The sequence below is a fragment of the Haliotis asinina genome, chromosome 12, assembly GCF_037392515.1.
Source record: "Haliotis asinina isolate JCU_RB_2024 chromosome 12, JCU_Hal_asi_v2, whole genome shotgun sequence".
NCBI classification, from domain to species: Eukaryota; Metazoa; Mollusca; class Gastropoda; order Lepetellida; family Haliotidae; genus Haliotis; species Haliotis asinina.
In genome coordinates, this window is record NC_090291.1 from 42,029,342 (window position 1) to 42,046,659 (window position 17,318).

General features: G+C 37.3%; 1 protein-coding gene across 1 annotated transcript in view; it reads left to right on the forward strand.

The window, feature by feature from the left end:
* Positions 1-17,318, forward strand: part of LOC137258514 (kinesin-like protein KIF28) — a 67,810-nt gene that overhangs the window by 42,881 nt on the left and 7,611 nt on the right. Inside the window, exons 20-26 of the mRNA XM_067796214.1 lie at positions 3,048-3,135; positions 3,497-3,790; positions 4,258-4,524; positions 5,893-6,057; positions 7,120-7,248; positions 10,011-10,172; positions 12,355-12,522. Coding sequence (XP_067652315.1) covers positions 3,048-3,135; positions 3,497-3,790; positions 4,258-4,524; positions 5,893-6,057; positions 7,120-7,248; positions 10,011-10,172; positions 12,355-12,522 — 1,273 coding nt within the window. The remainder of the gene's footprint in view (positions 1-3,047; positions 3,136-3,496; positions 3,791-4,257; positions 4,525-5,892; positions 6,058-7,119; positions 7,249-10,010; positions 10,173-12,354; positions 12,523-17,318) is intronic.

The following is a 17,318-nucleotide window of genomic DNA, read 5'->3' on the forward strand; positions in this document are numbered from 1 at the left end:
CAGTAACCCATGCTTGTCTAAGAGGCCGCGATCGGGATCAAGTGGTCAGGTTTGCTGACTTGGTTGACACATGTCATCATATCCCTGTTGCGTAGTCTGAAGCTCGTGCTGTTGATCACTGGATTGTCTGGTCCAGACTTGATTTTTCAAAGACAGCAGCCATATAGCTAAAATATTGCTGACAATGGCATAAAACTAAACTCACTCACTAATGATACTAATGATAAGCTCAGCAGCAAGACAGAAGCTTTTGGTTCTGTGTCTTAATTCTGGTATTCCCTATTATATTTTGTATTGTCAATGCAGGAACGATATTTAGATGTTTCATGAAAGTTGGGAATGTTGTCAGCTCACTATCACTTAAAGCTACTGTAAGTTAAAATGCTGGAATAGGATGTCGAAAGTGGCAGCAAACCGATCCTAGTCACTATGGCACCACTTACCCATATCTTATTGAAATGGGATCTTTGATCTTTAATTTTTTCATGAACTTTTTTTCAGCTAGAATATTGCCAAGTCACAACAATATTGTTAAATTGCTAAAAGTGGCGTAAAGCTATACTCAATCACTCTGAAGATGTCATGTGTGGGTGACCTCCCCTGACTGATTCACTCACTTGTCTGTACACACTGAATGCGAAGCACCTATATATGACTGCAATGTTGATCACCAAATAAACACACGAAATTTGAAAATAATAAAACCACACTTCCTTGCTTGCCTTTCACATGAAATTTACTATTCATGTTCATTGGTAATTTGTCTATGGATAAATTTGAAGTAAGTGCATCCTTGTATATCTCACATTAAAGAATTGTGATCATATCCTCAAGTCTACAGCATGTACACTTCTTTAAGAGATGACTTGTCACCTGAATGATTCACCTTGACCTTGTATATTGATGCTCATTCCATCAACCACCAGCCCACTCTTCCATGTGCAGCTATTACAAACTGATACAGCATGAAACAGCTGTAGTATTGCCAACAGCAGAGTAAAATGACATTCAGTCACTTACTGACGTACTTACCTTGATATTCTACTCAACTTAAGGAATATCCAGTTTCTGTAGATAATATTACATGTATTACACGATAATATGTCCTTTACAAACAGTTGGGTATTCTTTAGTTAGGATGAACTCCCAAAGTTAAAAAACATCTGATTACCAGAAGTAATCTGTCAAACAGTTTATGTAAACAACTGGGTGTTTTTTAATAAGGGTGGGCTCTTCTTTGAAATTTTAAAATGTTAATCTGCCATGCGTGATTTAAACAGTTGAATGCTCATTAATGATGTGAACAGCCAAATCAGTGTATCCCAACTGTATGATGTTGTCATAGTATCATCAGTAACTGTATTGTCAGGTTCAGACCCCAATATTTCACATAACACCTTGGTAAATGGCGTACAACATGGAAGGTCTTTGCCTCAAGTTTTTTTAGGTTGCCAATATTCCAATATAATACACTAGACTAGGGCATGCTATTGTTGAACATTGTACAACAATGTGTACATCAACTGTATCATGGAAATAGGCACTGTGTTTATGTCCTCTCCTATCCTTTTAATGACAAATATACCTTCCAGTGTATTGTTTGTATCTTAACTTATCAAATTAACTTTGTTATTTCAGCGTATAATCTGTCTATATACAGGCATCACAGACAGCTCCGAAATCTAAACTTACTCACTTACTCTGACTGCCTTGAAGGGCTGTGCATTATTCTGTTTTATACTCCAGGCTATCATGCTGCATGTTAGACAGGCTTTATATCAAGGTTAACCAGTAACAACTGGCTTTATCTTGTTGCTAGTTTGACTGTTGGGCAGGGGTGTGTTCCACTGTGTCATAATTAGGGATATGGTTAGGTTTTATTAGCTCTGTTTAAGGGTGTTACCTATGATAACTAGATTTATCTTATTAACATTTGTGACTTTATTTCTTGACTGAGAACTATTCTGTTGTAATCCAAGGTTATGAAGTTTATGTTATATTAGCTGTTTAAAGGCACAATGTCACAGCACATTTCTCTCAATAATACTATATATAAGTATTAGCTGTAATGGAAGCTACCATGTCGTTTATCTCTCCATATCTATAATTAGATATTATATTTACAAAATTAAATTAAATTAAATCAAATCAAATCAAATCAAATCAAATCAAATCAATTAATTAAATTAAATTAAATTAAATTAAATTAAATTAAATTAAATTAATTAATTTAAATTAAATTGAATTAAATTAACAAATTAATGAGATGTGGCATTAAGTTGTCTCTTGCACCCTCTCCTGGCCAAACATCATTATAAGCAAACCCCAATAAGTTATATATATGAGGTAGCTTCTGCTAATGTCATTTGTGAATATCCTACGCACAGCTTGTGACTTAAACCAGTTTGGCAAATACTGACAGCACTGCTTAGTCTGTTATCTGTTTGGAAGCTGCTTGCCTCATAGTGTCAGTGATCAATTCCAGGCAAGTCATAGGGATAATGTCTTTTATTGCATCAATAGGAAGCGAAAGTGAGTGCATATGCACCCGGTATATAAATTATAGGCCAAAATATTGTTTTAAATGTGTGACATTGTGCCAGTAATGATAACCTGTAATAGCTGGATAAGTGTGACTGTCTTAGTGGGGTGTGTACTATTCTGTTATAATCAAGTTTTAGCATGTTTATATCCTGCCAGCTCTCATGTAACCTGCTGTCTTATTTAAGCATTTTGTAATTGTTTATGTAAGATTCCTTTCCTATCATATGTTCTGTTTCGATTAGATATTTGGGCTGTGTAAATATACTAATATTCTATATCCTGTTTATAGCCTTAGGTTCTGTAGTCTGTTCATATTCTAAGATCCTGTATTAGTGTATGTATTACTAGGTTCAATTCCAGTCAGTTCCAAATGTTCCATGAAACCCTATTTGTTGAATTCAGTTATTGTGGTGTAATGTTTTGTTACGTGTGTTGTCAGGTTGTGTCACGGAGTAGGTTGATGGGTATTGTACAGAATTATACCTATATTATCTGTGTTGTAGAGTGATGGTGAAGATGAAGAACCTTCTAAATGGCAACACCTGGCTGTGGGAACGAGGCAAGTTCATGAACAGGCGCTACCTCATACAGGTAATAATAGGAATAGTGCTGGTAGTTAGATATATCATACAGGTAATTAAAGAAGTAACGATTGTAGGAGCTAGTTGATACAGGTGATAACAGAAACATTGCTGGTAGTTAGATACATCATACAGGTAATTAAGGAAGTGGCGATTGTAGGAGTTACCTCATACAGTTAATAATAGAAACATTGCTGGTAGTCAGATACGTCATACATTTAATTAAAGAAGTCATGATAGTAGGAGCTACCTCATACAGGTGATAATAAAAACATTTCTGGTAGTTTACCTTACGTACCTACCAAATACGTTTGCCAAATAGTGTAATTAAATTTGACCTTATTTTCCTAATAACTTTCGTATGTTCTCAGGAAATGTACCAACGGTATTTGGATGGAGAGGATGTATCGCACATCAAGCAGGAAGACGATCCATTCTGGGAACCGACAGAGGATGTGTTGATTGGAACTGCCAACGTGTTTCTTCAGTCTCTGGCTTTCGGGCTAGACTTTGACGACAAGGTTGTCATTACAGATTACAAGGCGCAAGAAGAGGGATTCCTGTATGTGAATGTCACACCCTGTACACAGTCAGGCAAACCTTTTGATGAGGAATACTTTGTGGAGAGCCCCAACGAGTTGCTGAAGAAACCATATCACTTTAAGGTGGGTTGTTGCGTTTCAGGTGTTACCTACCTTCATTTCCACTCAAAGAATATCCAAAAATGCAGAGAATGACAAATGACCTCTTCTTTAATCCCAGAAGATTGGTTAGGTAATCAACTCAGTTCATGGTCAGATTCACAGACTTCATGTAATGGCATGGTGTGGCATGACGACATTGTTGTTTATTATATCAATCATTGGTTTGTCTTGTCAAGTGTATCCTATTGCTCTTATTAAGATTAAGTAAATTTTCAACCCACTTTCTTCCAGTGGCTTTGGATTAGTCCAGCTGTTAAATTATTTGTATATCACGTCAAGAATTAGAGTCATGGGTACAAAATGTGAAGCTGGCTATTTTCTGGTCTCCCTCGCCATGACATTGCTGTGGTAATGATAAGAACAGTATCAAACCATCCTCACTTGTTTGTTTTGAATCACAAACATTTTCATGCTGTTTGTCCTACCAGGTGACAATACAGAGTGCAGACATCAACAAGACACGTTTCTCGAAGGGTGTCCGCATCAAGTACAAAGACTACAAGGGGGAGTTTGTGGAGACTCCAATGGTCAGTGGTACCCTGCAGCCGCAGTTTAAACACTCCAAGATCATCTCTTTCCCCGAGGTCACTGATGAACACTTGAACTTCTTTGAAAAAGGCAACATAGCGTTCCTGGTTTATGGTGTTCAGGAGGACACTGTGCCAGATCGCCGTCTGCTCAAACTCTCAACAAGGGTGAGTCTTTATATGTGAACTGTCAGTCTAGTGAGCAGACCATCTGTCTGGGAGTGGACTGTTGGTTCACTCTCCACATGAATCTCTCTAAAGGCTGTCAAAATAGGGTAGGATAGGATATAGGATATTTATATAGCACTCATATGCACGCACTAGAGCATGTTCAAGGAGCTAGTACTTTTCCCTCGATCATTGGATGTCAATCTCAACAGCACATCTCAACTCCCTAGGGTGTATACAACTCTAGCTGCCACTTGGCACACCAAGTTTATTGAGGCTCTCTCATCCTATCGAGTTACCCATTCACAGCTGGGTGGACTGGGACATGTAGTCACAGTGCTTTGTCCAAATTTACTGCACATTGCTGTACCCGCAACTAGGTGTTTGCACATATTCATGTGGCCACCGTATGGTTGTATACCAACCAGTCTAAGTAAACTTTGTCTCAGTGTATTTTCGTTACACTCCACCATTGCGTCAGGTGACCTTTGAGCAACCAATGACAGTTCAATCAAATGCGAGATGGTTAAACAGATTTAACCAATCAGACAACGGCTACTATTTAGGGATCAGAGGGACTTTCAAAATATTCAGGTCACCGACACAGATCTCTCCACAAACAAAAATCAGCATATAACACAGTTATTTGACCTGAAGTATATATACGTTTTGGGGTTTCTGTTGACATGGTTACCATTAGCTAATATTTCCGCATGATAACATCCTTGAATATTGCCCAAAACACTATTTTCAGCGATTGTTTACTCACCGTTGTCATGGCTGTACGTATGCCGTGTGCATCACTCGGAAGCGATTGTACGCTAAATAGCATTCGGAATTGTTCAGGTACGAACCTTTTCGAGATAAAAAGTTCATAAGGGATGTGCGAATGTGCACTTTCGCGATCTGGTAAGCTGTATTCTGATTGGTCAATCTCAAAGGTTACCTAACGCAACCTCCCATAAGGTTTTGTTAGACTCAGTGGTGGAGTGTAATGAAAAGTACTGAGGATAAGTTTACTTAGACTGTTTACCAACAGATTTGTTGGTTCTTTTAAGTACACAGGGTTGTGTACTGTACACTAGGGGTTGTGACAACACTAAAAGAGTCTAAATTAGGACTTGTCAGCTTGGAGTCAGTATATACGTGAGCACAGTATCCATGTTAGACTGCAACATCTCATAGGGCTAGCTTTATTGAACGAACCAGATTAGCCATGCAGAGTTGAGTCCCCTGATCATTCCAGGATCCAGTGGTCTCGACAGTTTTCTACTTCTACGAGCAATATGTCTACAATATCAATACTTATGCAGTGAATTTGGAGGCCATTTTGAAATTTCTTCATGCCGTGTTTGCCTTCTGTACCAGGAGCTGCGTCAGATGGAACAAATGGGTAATATGGCGGATAATGGGCGTCGTGGTACCATATTTGGCAATGATGCTGTTGTTTCTGATCAGTCGCATATGAAGACAGAGATTGTACTTCTGCAGAGGAAATATGAGAGACTAGCACAGAAGGAGAAACGAATGCAGGTCAGTTGGGAACATACTTTCTGATGTGGGGTAGCTCAGTGGATGATGTGTTTGCTTGTCATGCCGAAGGCTCAGGTTCAGTTTGCCATATGGGTACAATGTGTGAAGCCCATTTCTGGTGTCCCCGCTGTGATTCTGCTGGTTTATTGCTTAGTGTGGTCTAAAACAATACTCACTCACTCGTGTAGGGTAGGGTTTTACACTTTGGGGTAGGTTTTTACACTTTTACATCACATAAATTATATATTCCTTCAATATCTGAAATGGATTTCATACACTGTATCCATTGAGGGAATTGATTCTTGGTTTGATCAGTGCTTCCACCACTGGGCCATCCTCAAGCCTTATCTAGATAAGTGTAAAACATATTGCCTTTGTCAATATTTGCTGTATACTAATATAGTGTCATTAATCCAACCCCTGTTTATCTGACAATTGGGTTTATGCAGAGCTTTTGTTGGTAACAAATTGAATAAACATAGTTTAGTCTCATCTATATAGTCTGACAGCCGCATTAATCCAACAATTTGCTGTGCAACGGACAAGATGTCAGATTAATGAGACTTGACTGTACTTGTATAGTGTGAAAGATCAAGCGGTTATATAAACCAAACCTTTCAGAGGTCTTGAGGTCTAAATGGGTACAAGAAATTTGTGAGTAAAAGTTAGATTATTTTTTGGTAACCTTGCCAAAACAATGTTTAAAAGGTGTTGACATCTCAAGATAATTTTTATACCTAAGGATGCAATGCATATGCAACTGGAGATGGTACAGATTTCTGTCCTTTTTACATTGTGCTTTGTCTCAAGAGCTACGGGCCATAAACTTGCCATAGGATGGGGTGTCCTAGTGGTTAAGGCAATTGCTAATCATGCTGAAGACTCAGGTTTGATTTCCCACATGGGTACAATGTGTGAAGCCCATTTCTGATGTCCCTAGCTATGATGTTAATAGGATTTTGCTAAAAGTGGCATAAAAGTAAACTCATTCATTCGTTTGCTGCACAAACCAGTACCAGTTTACCACACTTCATCATTCAGTTTTCTGTTTTTTGTTCACAGCAACTGTGTGAAGAATGGTCAAAGAAAAGTCCAGAGCAGCAGCAATTTGAGCCATTTTTGCGTTCAGTGACTGCTGTGGCCAACAGTTCAGGGACGAGACTCAAGACTCGTGTACAACTACTCAACCAGGTGGGCACAAAGGGAGGGAACTCTGAAATTACACCACAAAGACTCTTATTGGATAATTTAAAAAATATGTTATGTCAGAAAACATTTAGAATGGTTACACTTATACTTTGAGAGAAAAGTGGAATACAAAGAAAAGGTTAGAGTCAAATAAGAATAGCCGATGCAGTTCCCACAACTTTTGTTAAATTGGGTTGACCTGTAGTGAAAAATTGTCCATCAAATCAGTTTAATGTTGTTTATTTCTTATCTGTATCTTGTATGACGTCTGAGAATATTAATGAACTGGCAATCAACTGAATCTGCAATGTGTTCAATTAGTATTCCGACTATGGTAAGGCAAGTATTTAAATATCTAAAATATTTAGATTTTAACATTATTAGATGTGTAATTTCAGCAAACAAAATTTTGGGTCACGTAAAATTATTCCTTTCCATCACTATATTTTGATAACATGTCTAGTAGTCAGTAGTGATAAGAATGATACAAATGTAATTTTGTTTCACTGCAAAACAAAAACACAGTTAAACTCTTTAAAGAATTAATTGAACTAGTATTTGTACATATTTTTAAAATTGCTTTTAGATTTTTATGAAATAACCGATTTCACTGTACAGTTTTACTCTGAGCTAATGTTGAAATATTTTGAAATATCATAACTGAAAATGAAAATATTTTCTTGAATAATTCTTGAATCTTGAGTAAATGCAAGGTCTATTTCAGTATTGTTTTCAGGTGTCATATGACCAAGGATGATATTGCCGTAATGACTGAGCATGTATATACACACAGCATTGCATGTATATATGTATATATATTGGCTTGTGTCACCATAATGCATGATGTCATTGTGAGTTGTCCCCCCTTACAGCTGTTGCAGTTGCGTAAGACATCATCCCAAGATTCAGTTGTTCACGGAGACAATGTAAATATTTACCATTCGGTACATAACAAGCACTTAGTCTGCTGTGAAGCATTTAACCCTTCAGTAAACAACAAACAACCAAACTCACTCAGAAGATACATAGATGTCTAGACACTTTGTAACTAAAACATATTTCCTGCAAACTAGCAATACTAAAGATTAGCTAAGAACACTTTTGATTTTTGGTTAAATTTGAATAACTTGGATATGAGTTTTTGTGAGCTTTGGGGGGAGAAAATGGCACAAAGTAAAAATGTAAAATTAATTTTTTTGACAAACTTGGAGGCACAAAACATAACCCAATGTTTAGCTTTTAATTGGTGTGAACAATTTACATACACTTTTATTTTCAATTCATTTCCTGGCTCTAAGTTCGTTTTTTTTTCAGTTTATGATCACTGTTAATATGGAAACCAAATTGTTTAAGTTTCTGACAAAGACAAAATGTGATCCTGCCGATAACAACAGTATGTCCTTATTTTTGTAGAAATTTTTCCCTTGTGATATGCTGACGTGACTTCAATATAAATGTCATGAAGTTTAGACTTATTTCGAAAAAGAATGAATTCAGTTGAAGAAATTATCCTTGTAAAATGATGTTTAGGAATTTGGATTTAAAATTTTGATAATCAAAATATATTCATAGTGTTGGTAAGCTGTATTTTGTGAATCTTTATTTTCATGTTGAGGATGAAGTTTATCGAAATTTATTCATATATAGCATTCATCATAAACGTACTGATCGTATACTAAATATTTTGTAAGTAATGTTAGTTTGCAGTGAGAGTAGTTTTAACCCAACACCTGCACGATGTTAATAAACAGCTAACAGCAAACGATGATGCATGTGACTAAATACACAATTCATTTCAGGTGCTTCAAGCTCAGAAATATGTGCGCGAAAAACACAAACTACACCAAAATGGAGAAGTAAGACAGGCCCCTTGCATGACGACAATTGTTGACTTAACTTTTACATGCTTTTGCTTGAACCATGTTTAACCTTTCTGGCTGCTCTAACCTTTACATTGGGAGGCAGGTCTTCAAACCAGATGTAACACCCTCATCAAATTAAATCTAGTTATGTCAGAACTTTATTTGAAATATAAAAGTCATCTTATATTTTTACATTTTCATAATATTTAGTATGTTTTTAAATTTGAGAAGAAATTTTGATCAGTTTATTTTTTGGGTAAATATTTATGTAATTTTTGTTAATTTGGTGTCTTGGTTGGAGGATCTGCTGTTGTGTGTATGGAGTGAATGCTGCCCTTTCTTCTCTGAAATAATTGTAACAGAAATAATCTGGCAGAGATATAAACATTTTTGAAAGAAATTCGTGGAAATCAGTTGTAAATAGGTCAGTCAAAGCTGAGTTAAGTCATGCTGCCAGATTATTCCTAAGGTAAGTAGGTGTGTGTTTCTGTGATTGTTTACCATGGTTATTATTCTTTTGGTTGCCATGGTTATTGTCGTTTGTTTTCATGGAAACCTGGGTGAAAGTGATACTGTGTTGTATGCATATGTTGGCAGCACTCTCTTCCTGGACAAGAAAGATTCCAAGTTGGGCTAAACAGCCATCAACACATGAGAAGAAATCATTTTATTTATGACATTTTCTCACTATGAATTATTTTTAAATAAGGACAGATTGATTTGTTTGTTTATGGATATAATTGAAACCGTCCCACTTGGGAAGATTCTTGTCTAGAAATGTTTTCTTCAACAGGGCATGAATTGTTGACAACACAGAATCAGTTTTCTTGTGTCAAGGTGCATGTATAGGTTCTATGAGAGTTACCCCCCTTGCAAAGATTTATCTCCCTTTGCTCTTACCAGGTTTCAGAAGAGAAAGATGACGATATAATTAGCTTGTATGTATTTGGTGAAGAGGAATCAGCTTTAGCAGAAGAGGCCGATCAGAATGCGGGACTCATCGAGTACAATAAAGTGGCCAAACACCATTTTGACTATGATAAGCCTGCCATGCCCAGACAGAATGTAAGCCACTTGTCTGAGACATATTGTCTCCCACCCTCACATCCGGACCTCTGCACAAGTCTCCTCAGTTTTGGACCCAGTTGATTTTGTTCAACATTTTCCCAGCGGATTTCTTTGTTGGGTTATCCAGCACTTTTGTTTTGCTTGATTATCAGATCATCCCCAGTTGTTGTTTTTTTGTTATGTCCACCCCCTCGATCAGTTATTCATAGTTTTGATTGTGTTTTGTTCTTGTTCTTGACCTTGTATCAGATAAGGATGACGTTTGGATGATGACCTTGACCTCTCCTATAACATGTTCTGTCCAGTCAAAAGTTACACTAGTCTTTGTCTATGTGCATATGCATCTAACTCTAGAATGCTTATCTGTGTACAGGCATTGAACACCTGACAGGTATAGAATCAGTGATAAAATAAAATATTCCCTTCACCAAAGACATGGGTGCAATGCATGAAGCCCATTTCTGGTGTCCCTTGCTGTGATATTGCTGGAATATAGCTAAAAGCAGCATAAAACCATACCAAACATACTCACCCTTTCACATACTCAAAGAAGAACCATGGGATCTAGGAGGTGCTTTTTGGAGATGTCATAAGTTTTGATAAGGTTTGGGTCAGATTTCCATGAATTCACACAAGACAAGTATCACTGTGACTGAACTCCTGTAGGTATGTTATCTGGGCTGATTCCACTCTCAGACACTGCACCTCAAAAAGACAGTTAATCTTTTGATGCATGTTAAAACAGACTAATACTTAATATTTTATATTGGAAAGGTCTCTTTACCTCAAATACTGTGAGACACATCCTGAAACCTGCTTTTGAATAAAGACTGAAAATAACTGTTAGGTCTGAAACATGTTTATACTTTATGTTGATCTCATGTTGTTTATTTGATTAATCATTCTTTTATTTAGCTTACTGCACATTATGTTTCCATTTTGCATAACATCCATAGAATATTTGTAGATTTTTATTGAGGATGTCCTTACATAGATATATGCATGTAAAATATAGGCTTTGATGTGTACATATTTGCACTTACAAGAGATGGCAGTATCTTGATACAGTGCCACAATACAATCCACGAAATGTATGAAGCACTCGATGATAATGACCTGTCTAATGTACTATTGGAAGCTCTGTTGTTTTTTATATAAATGTATGAATATAAATATGATTTAGGTTGGGTTTTTTTCTGAACGAGGTTCTAGAGTTTGTTAAACATAAAAATGAGTTCTCTGTGGGTGGGAAGTGATGACTATGTGTCTTTGACGTATCCACTATCTTTACGTGCTTAACAGCAAGTAATCTGAAGAAACATTTGAAACTTTGAGACCAGCTGACAAATTCATACAAGTATTTGTCAGAAATTTCATACATATTTTTTTATTCAATATTGAAAAATGTTAATTCAAAGTTTTATAGATTCTTTGAAATTTGTCTTCATTATTATTTTACAAATGGCAAGGGCTATTATTCAAGGAAATATTGGTATTCATCTATTTTAGTATTGAAATAACTGAAGTAATTGAACAACTACTTCATCAGTATTTTGTATTGTGTTATGAAATGAAGCTGAGTGTATGAAAAGCTATCTTCCAGTCCAAGAACAAGTAATGCATAGAGCATTCAAATAGGTTTAAAAAGGTGATCTTCTGGACCTACTGCTGTTATCTGTAGGGCATGTGAATCTTATGGATTATGTAACTCCTTCCCATAGTCAACATTTATATCAGAGCTTTGGTCAATATCTAAAAGAGAAATTTTACTCAATTAAGTAGGGGATGGTGGGGTAGCCCAGTGGTTAAAGGGTTCACTCATCATGCCAAAGAGCCAGGTTCGATTCCTCACATGAGCATAATATGTGAAACTCATTTTTGGTGTCCACTGTTGTGATGTTGCTGGAATATTGCTAAAAGCGACATAAAACTAAACTCACTCTCTTACATAATTAAGATTGTACTGTTCTGCTGATGCCATATAAATTGGTTAGGTGGTGTTTTATTCATTTGTATTCAATGACACAGAATTCAATAAATATGTTAGAGATTATGTTATAACATCAAACCTGATGACTTTTCAAACGGTACTTTTCACCCTTACAGATTTTATGGTTTTTAATTGAAATTTAGACACATTCTGAGCTCACAACATCTCATTCTCCTGTTTCTCTGACAGACGTTTATTAAGTCCCGGAGTTTCGACAGCGATTCATTAGGGTCAGTAGACCTAGAACCCTTCATGAAAACCTCTAAAGATCATGAAAATAATAACAAGCCTCGCAATCGAAATAAGAACGAACTGAACACATCTCACCGACAACCAAGAGCAAGAAGCATGGGAGATGTGAGTTGATTGGTTGAAATATGTCCCTGATGGACATCAACCTGATCTTCACTAGTGTATTCCCGTTGGTGTTGCCTTTGATTAAATTCAGCTTGAAGATGCACATGCTTCTAGATCCATGTCTTCAGTTTCTAGAAACTATTTTTCAATGTTTGAATTTTATTACTTTTTCTGTGCCTCCCTGTTCTGGTTCCAAACTTCCTCTTTAGTTTGACCTTCACCTTTATCTTCATTCTGAGGTCCTTCCTAGGCTGTAATTACAGTTATTGGTCATGTGTTTGTGGTGATATCCCAGTATATCCAGCATTCCCATTGGCTGTTGTCTGACAGAATGTCAGTGTATATCCAGTATATCAACCCAGTTCCTGTGTGATAAATATAGGTATATAGATCCAAAGATTGATTGTTCCCATGATAGACTGAGCTGTCAGTGTCCCCCAGTGCATAGTGTTATGTATAAGCAGATGAACAGCTTTGTGGTAGTCCTGTAGGCAGCTGTGTATCCTCTAGCAGTAGACAAGTTATTTGATAGTGCAGTTAATGAATGTGCTTCTTGTTGGTAAGGAGGAATGACAGGAACATTCTTGTTGTTGGGATAACAGTTAGGCCAAATTTGCAAATGCGATCATTGTTCTGAATGTCCTTCAAGTTTTAATGCCCAGTAACAGTCATTATGTCAAGTTTACTTCAACAAGGCAGGCTGGATGGGGCATGATTTTGTAGTCCAGTGTTAGAAGCGTTTGCTTGTCAGACCAAAGACACAGGTTCAATTCCCTACATGGGTACAATGAGTGATGTGTATTCCTGGGGTCCACTGCTGTGATACTGAAGCTCTGTAAAAGTCAGCTAGTCTCCTCAAGGGCATAACTGGCATGACAAGACATACGTTTATGTAAAAGTATGATGGAGGAGTCATTGTGCTAGTCAAAAAGAGCCGTCATGTATGGTATGACCAGAAATTATTGAGAAGATTAGGAATGTGTTCAGTAGGATTTCACAGCCTTGACCAGCTATCAAGTGTGTGGTTTCATTCAAGAGAGACAACTCTGTTAACCCTTTTTCTTTAGTTTGTGAAGAGTTATCCCCCCTTCATTTACTTGCTAGCAGACAACAGTTTCCAGTGACCCTCAGTATGGATGGTTTAGATAAGAGGAAGAATTACAACAAGGACATCAGATCAGCTAAAGTGGTTTCAAGTAGAACAGGCATCCCTTAGTCCACTGTTTATTGTGTTTTGAAAAATATGGACATGGCAGTGAGCACCAGGGAAGGCTCAGAAAACTGACTGTCGCTGACAGGAGGTGGCTTGGCATTCTTGTTTCTATACACAAATGAAGGAGTGTAGAAAACTTAAGGCTTTTTGGATTTTCCAAAAGGACAGTGACTCAAAACATTGTTCAAAGCATTCACAGGCCTTGTCTTGGACCCAAATATGGCATTGTTACATTGACAAGACTGTATCCTTGACCTAAATCCAGTAGAAAATGTTTGGGGACTTACGAAGGAAAGTGTCAGTAAGAAAAATCTGACAAATATTGCTAAAATGAAAGGAAAGGTAGTCCGATATTAGGACAGTATGGACCACAACTTTGTAACTTCTTTGATCAGTAGTATGCTCCGCTGCATTGAAGCCTGCATTGCTGCCTGCATTGCTGCCTATGATGACTTGACAAAATACTAACTGTTCACCTGTCTTTGAATAAGGAGTTATGTTCTGCTGATGTTTAATACGTGTAATGAGTGAAAAAAATATTAAAAAATACAATCTTTAGATTTTAAATAATTTCTGGTCATACTGTCAAATTTATTATCATTTAGCAGACTAAGGAATGTTTAATATAATGATCTTAGAGCCATGACAGACCTGCTTCCGTGACATTAAAAGTTTATGTAGATATTTACCTTTAGGGAATTCCAGGTCAGAGTCAGTCTCGGAAATGCATCTTGTAAGATCCTTAGTGCCTGGTAGCACCCTGAAATGGGTGTTAGTAGTGTGTGGTACCCATGATTCTGACAGGTCTGATTCTGAATGTAATCATAGTGCTACGACTTGTCATGCTTGTATCTCCTATACTTAAACATAGAGTTCTGACAGTTGTACGGCTAAGATCACTTTGTGTTACGGTAGTATTTATTCCTGGTGTCATAATCAATCTTAATACCCATGGTCCTGGTATACTATGATAGAATAGATTCCAGGGGTCATAAGGGACCTAAAAATGTGATACCTGTGATTCTGGTATACTATGATAGAATAGATTCCAGGGGTCATAAGGGACCTAAAAATGTGATACCTGTGATTCTGGTATACTATGATAGAATAGATTCAAGGGGTCATAAGGGACCTAAAAATGTGATACCTGTGATTCTGGTATACTATGATAGAATAGATTCCAGGGGTCATAAGGGACCTAAAAATGTGATACCTGTGATTCTGGTATACTATGATAGAATAGATTCCAGGGGTCATAAGGGACCTAAAAATGTGATACCTGTGATTCTGGTATACTATGATAGAATAGATTCCAGGGGTCATAAGGGACCTAAAAATGTGATACCTGTGATTCTGGTATACTATGATAGAATAGATTCCAGGGGTCATAAGGGACCTAAAAGTGTGATACCTGTGATTCTGGTATACTATGATATCCTTACCATCTGATATCACATGTAAGTGGATGTACATGTGAAATCCGTGATATCTAGCATCACATGTTCTGCCAGTTGTGTGGTATTCATTTGTGTAAGGGATTGGCTAAAATCTCATTCATGACTGGTTCATTACAGGCAGTCATCGACTATGGTCAGCAGCATTTTTCAGTTTTCCATTCGGGTTGTTATTGCAAATATGTATGCACCTTGTTACTTAAAAGTGATGACTAATATGTCTTGAACATAACATCAGTGTCTTCAAGACATATTCAGTCGTGACTTTTCAGTTGGTGAAGTGAATTTTACTGAGAACTGAACCATTTTCAGGCCCTGACAACTTCAAGATATGTTCCATCATCAAGTGTTTGAAACCCTACTAGTTTCAAAATAGTTTGTGTTCGATTATGAGAAAATATGGCTGATTGCTTGGTTGTTTGGTCACTGCGACCAATTTCCAATTACTGGTTGGTTATTTATGCCACCACTAGTGTGCAGAGCCTGGTATCGTGTCATCTTAAGCTGATTGTATACGTCCAAATATTTGGTGACAGTCGATATTTGTGATTCCTGATATCTGTAGAGAAGGGTGCCAGTTGATATCTTTAAATCTGTTACTAAGAGATCCTTGTTTCCTGCTGTCTCTAGATTTGAATGTGTAAAGAATTAGTACATTTACTATGGCATCAATGGACTGATCCTCAATGTGGTGTCGTTGGTGTTCTTGAGACACAACTGGTGTGTGACATCTGAGCACTGACCTGACAACTGATCCATATTAGCATGTATGAGTGCTGCCCACTTGGACTTGCCATTGTGAGAAAAGGGGCCTCAGGTTGTCCACGATCAAGTGTAGTGTATAACCGACTTGCTACACCGACCACGTGAGAGGCTTGTGAGCAAGGCATGTGCAGCTACATGCGGAATCAATGTCATCATGCACTGCATGTGCATTAGCCCACATCTCTCCGGTTCACAAAGCAAATGGGTTTGCTCATTGACCGCCTACTTCACGGCGCCTGTCCAGCTTATCCTTGTTTGCCAGTAGTTGCTGCAATCCTTGCATGTATTCTACTGTTTGTGTTATACCATTGGTCCTTGGCATACAACTGTCTGTATTTCCTAGCATTGTGTATGGTCCATTAAACTCTACTTTCACATAATGTGATATCCTTGAATCTTAATTTCCCTAGCTCCATGGCCACGTTCCATCACAAAGGAATAAGCACTCAGGTGGTTCATTGACTGCTATACTAATCTCGTGATGGGTGGCTGTCCATGTGATATCCTTCACTGCTGGTATCTAAAGCCCATTATGTCTTACCATAGGTCTATTATCATGTGATATCCTAGATTCCTGATATCACCTGTTCCCCAAGCTGTAGGGTGTTCATAGATCTAATTTGACATGATATTCTTGATTCCTGAAAGGAGTGTATCCATAGGTCTGATATCATGGTATCCTTAATTCTTGATATCAATAGCTCCAAGTTCTGATATCATGTGATTTCTGTGATTTTTAAAATCATCTGCTTCATGATATCATGCATTCATAGTGGAAAACCTAATGAGTATCCTACTTCTAGATATCATCCTGATATCATGGGATATCTTTGATTGGTTCTTTCTTGCTGTCTTATTGATCTTGAGTAAGAATGAAAGTGTGTTACAGTTGAAGACATCCACCCAAGCACCAGGCTGTGTGATATTTGGCCATGTTGAATGTAAACAGTTCATTAATACCTATACGTATCTTTTTATTATTTTTTTTGTAAGTTTTACTTGCTTCTGGTCACATACTAACCAGCAGGCAATAGCTGCATAGCTTTCTCTCACCAGTTATACATATACTACTCAAAAGAATAGACCCATCTTGTAGAAAGTGGTCTGATGTGACATATGTTATACATGGGATTACTATTTCTCAGTAAAATACAAATTCTAGTACTTTTCCTGGGTTGAGTCCATCTGGGATTTGAACCCACTCTCTCAGAGTGAGGCACAGCTTGCCAGCCATCCAACCCACTCAGCCACCACAGCTTTGAAGTCTGACAGCTGGTAATCTGGAATATGTACTTCACTGAGGAAACAGTCCTGAATATAACATATGGTACTCAAAATAAGTTAAGGATCACAGTATTCATTCA